The sequence below is a fragment of the Neodiprion pinetum genome, chromosome 5, assembly GCF_021155775.2.
Source record: "Neodiprion pinetum isolate iyNeoPine1 chromosome 5, iyNeoPine1.2, whole genome shotgun sequence".
NCBI classification, from domain to species: domain Eukaryota; kingdom Metazoa; phylum Arthropoda; class Insecta; order Hymenoptera; family Diprionidae; genus Neodiprion; species Neodiprion pinetum.
The window spans coordinates 25,884,721-25,896,347 of NC_060236.1; the positions used below are offsets into that span (position 1 = coordinate 25,884,721).

The 11,627-nt window shown below is 36.3% G+C and overlaps 1 protein-coding gene across 3 annotated transcripts; it reads left to right on the plus strand.

Annotated features, from left to right (window-relative positions):
• The first annotated feature begins 177 nt into the window (after positions 1 to 177).
• On the plus strand, positions 178 to 9,380 carry LOC124220471 (insulin-degrading enzyme-like). Of its 3 annotated transcripts, none has more exons than XM_046629409.2 (16): positions 178 to 501; positions 2,100 to 2,317; positions 2,439 to 2,566; positions 2,667 to 2,833; positions 2,921 to 3,421; positions 3,510 to 3,706; positions 5,384 to 5,632; positions 5,777 to 6,169; positions 6,262 to 6,371; positions 6,634 to 6,778; positions 6,926 to 7,036; positions 7,150 to 7,270; positions 7,378 to 7,584; positions 7,675 to 7,967; positions 8,116 to 8,325; positions 8,449 to 9,380. In XM_046629409.2, exons 3-16 carry the CDS (start codon positions 2,508 to 2,510, stop codon positions 8,680 to 8,682), a joined length of 2,997 nt encoding a protein of 998 aa, XP_046485365.1. In that variant the 5' UTR covers positions 178 to 501; positions 2,100 to 2,317; positions 2,439 to 2,507; the 3' UTR covers positions 8,683 to 9,380. The 3 variants fall into 3 exon arrangements, with proteins under 3 accessions (XP_046485365.1, XP_046485366.1, XP_046485364.1); XM_046629410.2 differs by having other exon boundaries at positions 2,100 to 2,312; XM_046629408.2 differs by lacking the exon at positions 2,100 to 2,317 and having other exon boundaries at positions 179 to 501.
• The last annotated feature ends 2,247 nt before the right edge of the window (positions 9,381 to 11,627 follow it).

Consider the following 11,627-nt stretch of genomic DNA (forward strand, 5'->3'; position numbering starts at 1 on the left):
GATTTTCAGTCGAAAAAGTTTGAAAATCTTTTCCAAATTTTGAATGTCGATAATTAAGTGCGTAACCAATTTATATTTTTGGGTGCACGGGTACGTCCAGTGTTACTTTTTATGAGGTTTCGAAATAACGTATTGATGTGTCATACACCAGGCTGTGTAACAGCTATTTTTCCTCCACGGGAGAGAAAAATTCAGTCAAATTTATAGGTACGATTATTATTCATGGAAGTCAAGAAAGTGATGACACTAACTCTTTCTTTTTCAGTTTGACGACATGTTGGGAGAAGGATGATGTTCACAATGGTTAAGGATTAGTCTCACAATCAGGATATCAGTCGAGTGTACTCGGTGTTGGTTGGCAGTGACAGTCGTCAAATTACTCTGTACAGGAAACATCATGCGATACAATTGTACGATTATTGCTTTCCGAGTTTTCTCGCGGATATTTGAAAACACTTTAATCATTTCGAAGTAGTGGTATAAGCCTATAGTTTGTTCCTAGTAAGTTCATTTGGATTTACTTGTTTTTATTCATGAATTGTGTGTGTACAGTTTACACGATCACGATATAACTATAAAAGCGTGCCGGATTTTCAAACATATTAAATATACCAACTTTGGTATATTTTTGGTAACTGCAGATTGTGCTGCTGGAAATATATCGTTTGTGCGAGTGTCTAACTGTATGTCATAAATTTAACAATCAATCCTCAGATATAAGAATAAAATTACTAATAAAATAGTTTTTTGTCCACAGATTTGCGGTAGAAAGTAGGTGTGTTTATGTGTACAGAGTTCAGAAAAACTTTTATAGTTTTTAGAGTGCTTACATACCTTTTGTGATTAATATCACTACGTTAGGTGATCATCATAACATAAGATTACTTTAGGTTCATGTTTTCGCGGGACGTTCTGACCTACCGATCAAGGTGATAACCTTGTAAACAGGATAAAAGTGCCGGTCTGCCTAGCCAGCCTGACCTAAACATGGAAACAAGCTACCTCGGCGCCTACAGAGAGGCAATCGGAGTTACAATTTGCCGTCTCAGGAACGAAATTGTAACACCTGGTTGCCTATGTGTAGGCGTCGAGGTGGCTTGTTTCTATGTTTGGGCTCGATATATCTCACGGTACATCGGCCATGTTACGTTGCAGCGCAGGGCGAACTTGAATGTCATAATTATGCTGGAATTGAATTTCATGAATTCTGGTATACATGTGCCAAATGGTGTGGGAAATAGGTAGCTTTTATAGGAAAAGGCCTGCATGCTTCACGTTAAAATTTATTCGGAGAAAATATGTTGAAAAATCATTCGTGTCTAGCGGAAAAATATCGTCAAGTCACTAATTTATTGCTCTGAAAGCTACTCGTATGAAATTTTAAATAGTACTACAAAAAAGGACAGTTTAATTCTCACACGTTGGTAAAATCTGCCTTATGAAAAGAATTTCAATATCGTACGTTTAATTGAGACATGGCTGTGGCAGCACAGCAATGTTGATATTATCATCCCATACAGCATCGAGACGTTGCAGCAACATAACTTTGCAACATTGGCAATGATTGCGCTTATATTGCGTAATGTTACCGCAATGTCCGAGTCTCCGCCATTCATTGCGTAAGAACTAAGATATTTCTGAAATATTGCAGAAATTTGTTTTTTCAAATTTCATACATGTGTATCATATTGGTGAAATAAGTTATATACAAAATTACAGATAAAACTTTTATTATGACATTTCTACTGCAGCTGCGTATATAAATATCCATGGAGTCTTTTTAAACAGAATTACATGTCCGGAAATGTACATGATTGTTCATTTTTAAATTGTCTTGTAGATCCAAAACAATTTGTCTTTCGATTTCTTGCAAACTCCTTATCAAATTTCTCGGTATGGAAAAGCCGATTATCAGATTAAATTTTTTTATCACTTTACTTAGTGGGGATTTCAATGCTCGCAATCATTTTTGGAGCAGCAACGTTAGACATAATGAAGACGATTTTTTTCTTGACCTTGGTGAATTGTTGAATAATATTATTCTTGGATATGAAGGTCGAGACATCAAAACACTTTTTTTTATTGTGTTAACGTTTCAGCCCTGATGGGAGCCCTCCTTAGAACAATTTTATTTAAAACATCGGTCACGTAATCGTAATCGTAAGGACTCCAAACTTGGTTATTTTGCTGAGAAATACACTTGGTGTATTTTAAATACGTGATTACGCGTACCCTGGATGTTTCTCTACCACGTCAAACCTTATACGCAGATGGTTACTATCCATCGAATATTACTTCAATTCTCTAACTAAGTGAGGTGCTGATATGATCTTCGGTAGTTTCACAAATTCGGCGTAGATTAACGTGTTCTCCTCGCACTTTAAGCATACATGATGAGCTTAATTTCCGTGTACACAACAGGTTTCGTGTTCTTCCAGATTTCCTGTTACTTCACGACACCTATCCCAGATATTTACATATTGTCCACTTCTGATCGGATTGCAATTATGGAGGAACTATGTCAAAGTATCAATACCAGTCAGAGAAAAGCGACTATTTACTCCCAGTTAGTGAATACTTGTATTTTTTTTTTAATTTTACAAACACGGTATTTTTCACCAAGTACTCATTCATTAATTATTGGTTATAATTGAATGCGTTTCAAGACAAAGGTTGCTCGGGATAAACGATCGAATACGCTTTAATGATATAATCAAATCTCCGAACGACAAAAGACTTTACAGAGGTCTGATATTACCGAATGATATGAGGGTACTACTGATAAGCGATTCAACGACTGACAAAAGCGCTGCATCTCTCAACGTTGAAGTCGGTAAGTTATACTCGTATAACCCGTGAAAATGTTTTCATTTCCAATTAATTCACTCACCTCATCGCAGCAACTTCATACTCATTTCAGGAAGTATGAATGACCCCATACAATTACCAGGTCTGGCACACTTTTGCGAGCACTTGCTTTTTCTTGGAACAGAGGCATATCCAGCGGAGAATGATTATACGAAATACATCTACGACCATGGTGGAACATGTAACGCATCTACCGGCGACGATTTCACCAATTACTACTTTGATGTAAACCCCGAAAATTTACCCGGGGCCTTGGACCGGTTTTCTCAGATTTTTGTGAACCCATTGTTCACCGAGTCAGCCATCGAGAGGGAATTGAATGTTGTTGATCTTGAGCATGAATCAAACCTAATGGACGATAAATGGCGAATTAGGCAGTTACATAAATCATTGGCAAATCCCATGCACCCGTACTCGAAATTTGGAACGGGAAATAAAGAGACGTTGGGCACAATCCCGAGGCAGCTTGATATCAACATCAGAGACGAACTGTTGAAATTTCACGAAACGTGGTATTCAGCCAGCATCATGACGCTCAGCGTAATTGGAAAAGGTCAGAGAATAGTAATATTTTTACTGCACAATTTAGAATTTAATGTACAATCAATTAGGCTTGTTCTAACGAATGAACATTTTTTTAGAAAATCTCGATGAATTGGAAGCTCTAGTTACTACAATTTTTACTAATCTGCAAAATTTTGATGTTCATTCAACATCCTGGATCGTCCATCCATTCTCTGATCTTCAAACAAGAGTGTACGCCGTACCCATAAAGGATGTCAGATATCTCAGCATAATGTTCCCGTTACCTGACATGGGAGAATATTTCAGCTCTACAGTGAGTTTAGTTGATTAGGCGATTTGTGTGTATATAATATATAGGTTAGTCCGAATTAACGTGAACAATTGGTCACCGATTCATTCTTTACTTCTACTCCCCCAAATTTGCATATTCAAATTATTTTCACGTGCCGTTTAAGAGTGGATATTTTAGATATCATTTTCCACTACTCGAAAACTGTCCACTTAGGGCAAAGTTGTAAACGGGAAAACAATGTGTTTTTGTATATATTGGTCGAAAATAATATGTTCAGAATTTTCTGGAAATCGTAAACCATTGTATTAAACGAAAAATGTATGAAAATCGTTTTTTCTCGCAAAGCAAGTTTCAGGGTGGCCACCCGTCTGGAAAACCGGGAAATGTCAGGGAATTTTGTATGTCAGGGAAAAGTCAGGGAAATGTCGGGGAATTTTTATGGAACTCACGGATTTCAAAAGCTTTGTCCATGAAATTGAGATGCTATCACCGCATCGTCACAATTTTTCTTCTTTTCTTATTGACGATTATAAGCTTAGTTGCTGATTGTCACGTGAATTCAATAGTACGACCAGACATCGGTTTGATTTATCTACGGCCGTCACTGCGTGTGGAGACGCAAGTTCACCGACGCCTAATAGTCTAGAAAAAACGAAGCCTCAGATTTTTGGCAATAACTCAAAAAGTAAAAGCGCTAGCGAAAATTTCAAAAACATTCTTAAAGAGGAGGAAATATCGAATAAAAAATTACAAGCACCCGGAATTCTATCTTCGGTATTAGTAATTTTAATTTAACGCTGAACATAGGGCTCTGCGCAACTGTTACGGCATAGACGCGCCGCGTCTAGACAGTGCACCGCATAATATAATTGTTTTGCTGTATTGAATATCAATTTCAAAATTTGGATAGATTGAGGTGTATTCTTAACGCTTAAAAGAAAAATGTCCGGTTGGGAAAAAATTTTTAAATTTATACTTCAAAAAGTTACACATTCGTTAATTAGTCATGATTCTTCGAACCTCGATTTTCATTGCAAACAGCATGAATCTTCAAATAATAGCTCTAAAAATATTTCGCTTCTTGGAGCTCCTTCTTAAATATATACTTAACAAGACCAAGCAAATGGAAACTTTCAGTTTTTGTCAACTTTCAAAAATCATAATGAACGGAATGAACAATTTTTAAAAACTTTTATAACTTTAATATATTGAGCCATACTTTACCTTGGTTACTATGGTTTTTAGTGGTTTCTGCAAAAATTGTCCATCAAAATGTTAGGGAAAAATAATGATTTTAATCAAGAAAAACCGGGAAATGTCAGGGAATTCCGTTAGCGGAATTGAGTGGCCACCCTGTCAGTTTCCGAAAAATTTGAATTTATTTCTGGATTTTCACTGACTAAAAAGAAAACTTTTTTATACCTGACGCCAAATGGGCCCGGTGGTCGTTAGGGAGCTACGTTTGTTTTTGCACATCAATGTGCATGTTATTGGATTGTAACATTTGGCCGCAACTTTTCTTCAATTCATTTTTAGATAACATGTACTATCGTCTGGACTACCCCAGATACAAACAAATCCATAAGCTTCTGCCATTGTAGTTAATTTTAAAGTTTAGGTCAACCTTTCGCAATGATATTATCTATAAAATAATAAATTAGATAATGTCGTCTGAACTGTTTTTATTCTCATTGCTAGTCGGTGCATTATATCTCGCATCTTCTTGGACATGAAGGTAAAGGTTCTCTGTTGTCTGCGTTGAAAACCTATAATTGGAGTAATTCCTTACAAGCTGAATATGGAAGAGGAGCTAGAGGTTTCAAGTTTTTTAACATCAATCTTGACCTAACGGAAAATGGACTAAAAAAAGTCAGTGATATTGTCTGGTTGACGTTTCAATACATTAATTTGATGAAAGAAGAAGGTCCTATTCCGTGGATTTTTGAAGTGAGTGCTTATTAATCAATTATACGGGGCTTCTATTCTTACCACGTTTTTATCAACTCGCTTTCTTATCAGTATATTCGTTTGATTGTCTGGCTATAAAGCAATCTGATCCCTTATTATGCCTCTTGTATACGTTTATTGTAGGAATGCAAAAGAATGCGAAATATAAATTTCCGTTTCGAAGAGAAATCGTCACCTTGTGATTTGGTCAACTCAACTGCACGTTGTATGCGAAAATACCCCGCGCGGGAAGTCTTGACAGGACCTCGGTTGTCCAACGAATGGAATCCGGACTTGATCAAGGATCTACTGGAATATCTGAGTCCAGTATACGTTAGAATCTCTGTCGTAGCTCGGTGGTGTAAGAATATGACTAATGATACGGAACCCTGGTATGAAACCAAGTATATGATAGAAAAAATACCACATGAAATTGTTGTGGACTGGATGGATGCAGGTCTAAGCGGGATCCTACGACTTCCGGCTGAAAACGAATTCATACCAACAAATTTTGAGCTGAAGCCACGAGAGCCTGACGTAAGTACCAAGCTTCTTCGATTAGTTAATAATTTACTTTTATCAGCGAAATCTTTCGACGATCTGATGAAATATTACAATTGGCCTTACAGGCGAACAAATTCCCAGTAATTATTGAAGACACAGCGCTGATGCGAGTTTGGTTCAAGCAAGATGATGAATTTCTCTTGCCTAAAGCTAATCTTAGATTCAATTTTGTTAGGTGAGCAATTTATTTGATTTTATACAAAGTCTTGATGTGATTGTCCGCATTAAGTTGCAGAATTTAGACAATGCATTTGTAACTATTTACCCCATATGTGAATGGATTGAAAAATTCTGACCAATGTGATTAATTAGCATTTGATCTGTTGATCTGATTTTTATCATGACTTCAATCTAACATTAGAATTGTCATTCAAAGATCTAAAAATTCCAATAAAGAAAACTTTAACATCAGTTATTAGCATGACACATATTTTCAGTTCTTTCACAAGCATCGATCCAGTTAATTGCAATCTGGGATACATATTCGTGGACCTGTTCTACGATTCATTGAACGAATATACTTATGCTGCCCGTCTTGCAGGACTCTGTTGGTCTCTTAGTCATAACGATTACGGAATGACCGTGAGTATCTACAGTTGACGTTAAATATGTTCCTTATATTCTTTTGATCATCATAGGCAATATCTTTAGGTGAATATATACGTACATAGGTATATCACGAGGTATATCGCCATTTTACGCAATGCAATGATTATATGCTTTCTTTAGTTAACAATCGAGGGCTATAACGACAAACAGCGAATTTTGCTCGAGAAAATCGTTGATGAGATGGCCAATTTTAAAGTAAATCCGCGTCTATTCCAAACCTTTAAAGAAAGTGTAAGTATAAGATGTCGCGAGAACGACGATTTCTCTTGTACCATCATGTGATGTGGGTATTACTTACATACTGTGATGCTCAATGGATTTATTCCTCACCGTGTTGGTTTCAGTATATTAGGAGTCTGAAAAATATGAAAGCTGACCCGCCTTACTATCGTGCTGACTACCACATGGGGGTTTTGCTGTCAGAGACTAAATGGACCGTAGATGATTTGCTGAAATCAACTTCACGTAAGTAACACGCGAGTTTCATATTATACCCAACTGCGTAAAGGGCTGAATCCTACAGACTTGCGTCCAAATTTGAGTATTGATCGCCAAAATTTCCATGCTTTCAGTATTGACAGCGGAAAACTTACAACATTATATAAAACAGATGCTAAGTAAGGTGCACATTGAATGTTTAATACATGGAAATGTGACCAAGTCGGAAGCGTTAGATATGGTCAAAATATTTGAATTTAAATTGATCAACGCGTTGCCACAATTCTCACCGCTACTACCACGACAATTAATTCGATGTCGACATGTGAAATTAGATGATGGTAAGTGCAACATCAATTAGTTAGACTTTCTCCATTTGTTGTTAAAATTGTTTCTCTACTATACTTTGACTTTCATTTACAATGTTTCAGGTTGTAACTTTCTTTACGATGTCGGTAATAGATTGCACAAAAGTTCCTGCGTCCAAGTGTACTACCAATGTGGTGTTGAGACGATAGAGTCGAACGTACTCTCGGAGCTCCTGAATCAAATAATATTTGAACCCTACTTTGATACCATTAGAACCAAAGAACAGCTTGGCTACATCGTTTACATCAGTGTACGACGAATAAATGGTGCGCAAGGTCTGAAATTTACTGTGCAAAGTGACAAACATCCTCAGTATGTTGATCAAAGAATAGAAGCATTTTTGGAAGCGATGTTGGTAAGTTTCCTGGATCGCGTTAAACGCGATTTGCTTGTGTTTTCAAGCTTCTTTTGAACTATCGCTAAACTCGAATTTTTGGGTGTATACTTCCAATGCATTTGCAGAATTTGAATTCCTTCGTACTTTCGATTACTCTCACTTTCAGAACCAGTTAGTTGATATGCCGGAAGAAGAATTCTCAAGTCACAAAGACGCCTTAGCTACGAAAAAATTGGAGAAACCGACAATGCTGGGCACTCTGACGAGTTTGTTCTGGTCTGAAATATGGGAGCAACGATACAATTTCGACAGGGCTAACATGGAAGTATCCTACATGAGAACTGTAACGAAAGAAATGGTTATCAAATTTTATAAGGTGTGCACGAGTATTTCGACGTTTTATTTGACATATTGCGGTGTCGTCTTATTTAAAAATAAATTTACGTTATAATAAATAATTTACCGTGAATAACCACAAGTGTTTCTTTTCAATTTTTAGGATGTCCTTACGAATTCAGGTTCGACTAGATGTAAACTTTCGGTACATGTAGTTTCAATGGCTAAAGGCGGAGCTGGGCGTACAAGGATCAACGACACGGAAAATAGATCATCTCCATCCTCGGAATCACGTCTAAATACCGTTTGTAGAATTAATGACCCAGTGATGTTTCATTCAACCCAAGCGTCGTATCCTTTGGTAAAGCCATTTATTGATGTACCAAAGAAAATTTGAAGGAGACGTAAATTATAACTGTATTTAGTATAATGGATACGATGCACCGGATACGGGCATCCGAGACAAATTTTATTAAACAATAGGGCATTAGTTCGAATGAACTGAACTATGAAATAATTTTATTATAAAACGATTGTTCACCAATCCCATTTTGTGCAATGTGACAGATTTTCAAATAGAAAAAAGGATTGACAAATCCATTATTTTATCCATATAATGAGATATGTACATATGTGCCACTGGTATATATTTTAATTTTTTGACTTCACATATCTGGGATTGGTAACTCATACTTGCAGTGATCTGTACTAACGATAATTCATTTCTATGAGAATAACCGCGGTGAGCGAATCTGACGAGTTCAGAGCAATTTTCATATCTCTGAGAGTCATTTTTATAGATATATCATATTTTTAGATAAGATTTAATAAAATAGTACGTAATTTTGTGGAAATGACGAGCATGACCGTCAAATCATATTTACCCAGTTATACCCAATCAGAAGGCCGAAAAAAGGCGATTTTACAAGGATTTCTCATGAAGTGACATTTTAATTTGATAATGTAAAAATTTATATACACATTGGGGTAACATTGAACTTCGTCCTGATATTTTTTAATTGTAAAAATAATGATTTTTAAAGCTGCTATAGCCGATCTCCGGGAGCATCTCTAAAAAAAAAACAGGCGTCTTGCGGTGAGCATGATATAAGGTATTGTCCAGTCTTCGATCGAAGGAACGAGCAAAACATTAATTTTTAGAAAAACAGCAGCTTTTCGAACAAAAATCGATTTTCCATAAAAAATGTCCCCTTAATTTGTTTGTAAAATGGAAAATATTAATCGACGAGAAAAAATCTTCGATCAAGGACTGAAAAATATGTTCATAAAGGTTGTGCAAAAATTTGAGACTCATCGGATCAGCCGTTCCCCAGAAATGTTGCTCACTCCGACTTTGAACATATAGTTTTAAGAAAAAAGCGTTCAGTTTCACAAGCATTTTCAAACGCTCCGGGGTATCTTTGCAAATGTGCGCGTAACGTCGATGTGAAATTTTCTGTGCATATACTTGAATGTATTTATTTATTGAAAACGAAATAAAACAAATCAATTTTGAAAAATCCTAACAAGGTACAACTCCTTGAATATTTCGTTTCTGTCTTTTCATCATATGAATTGATAGCCGAACTTACAGTATTTCCCGTTTGAAATGTGGTTAATATTCTTCAACCAACGTGGTAGGAAACGATATAAAAATTACCGAATCCTGTATTCTTTTGCTATTAACTGCATATGTGTAAAAATATTTAACAAGTCTTCTCTGCTTCTAATAAAGTATGACAGCAATTTGGGTCTCTGAACTTGGTCGAACATGAACCGATTCGCTAATTGCAACGGTGATTTGCAGAGTATAAGCCAGCTGATTGATCAAAATCCGCATTCAAATTTCGATACCTTGAATAAATGGAGAACTGAATAATTATTGGGAGGATTGGATCGAAAGTGACCACTTTATCTTGTCAAGTGTCTGCGCATGTATGTACACGTCTATAAGCGAATATTCCGTGTGTTCTACGCAAATGTTAGTTGGCGTGATATTGACATCAGACTTGCGCTGATTTGCATATTGAACTGTTTCATTGCGAGGAGATAACATAAAATCGGTGGTACCACTTTACTCTTCACGATCATTATGCGTATATGATGATTTCTACACACCAGGAACACACGAAGCAAGGATCCAGCAACTCGACCACCGCTAAATAGATGCGCAATGTTATCAAGCAACATGTGTTGGTTCACTGCCCCATCACATAAGTTGATCTCCACTCTCAGGTTATCACATTGAAAGTGAAAAATAAAAACACATATGCACATTTATATGATAGTACTGTATACGCCACGTGTGACGAAGAAAATTCGGAAACCTTGTATAAGTATAATATTATATATAACGGTAAGCACGTTTTGTGTAACTATTACTGGAAGGTGAGTCTTTTACAATCCGTTTATCAATTTATCAGCGTCGGTATTGGAAAACGTTTGTTGTAGCTTTACAGTACAAATGTACTGCTGGAAATATCTGCCGTGACAGGCTGGAATTTTCAGTCATAAATACACTCCAACGAATCCATTCTAAAATAAAAATATTTGGCTTCTAAGAATAGCGAAAAGAATCCGTTTTGGATTTTGTTGTATTACCTCAGCTATTTCCGATAGACGTCTTTTTTGGATTACTAAGGGTCCAATTACTGGAAAAAGGGATGTACAGATCGATTCAGTGGCATAAAATTTTTCTTTCCAAAAATCGCAAAAAAGTAAGGCCACTCCGTTTGGATTTTTTTTTTAATGCAAAGTCTTGATCGATTTGGAAAACCGCCAGGGTCAAATTGAGAGGCCCCGTCTCGACTTCACTACACAAGAAAAAACGTTTGAACGCGCATGACAATGACAGGAAAGACATGATCGAATACCAATTATCGGTATGCTTTTGGTAATATAAATTGGTTTTTATTTCAATTATACAAATTAATGTAATCTTCGAACAGGGTAATCGTTAAATAATTAATATATTTTTTTTCTCATCTTAGAATGTTATCCCCTGGATCATAATATGATGCGTCACTCCTGGGACAAGGGCTCCAGTCGCCCTACCGCTATAGTTACTGGGTTGCACATTTTCTTCACCAGCAATTGATACAAATGCTATATTGATTCGATCATTACGGAATTTCCACATACATCCGTATGAATATAATACTATACAGTCACCGGTATTTCAAAGCAATACATCGATGTTTTTCAATCACTTTTTATAATCTATTAACCAGCCAATTATCATTTGTTTGTTCAGCGATTAGGTAATTATTTTAACGCATTTCTCGTTCGAAATTTAGCATTGCAATTAATCGTCCTCGGTAATTCCTTCTCCCGGCAAGTGAT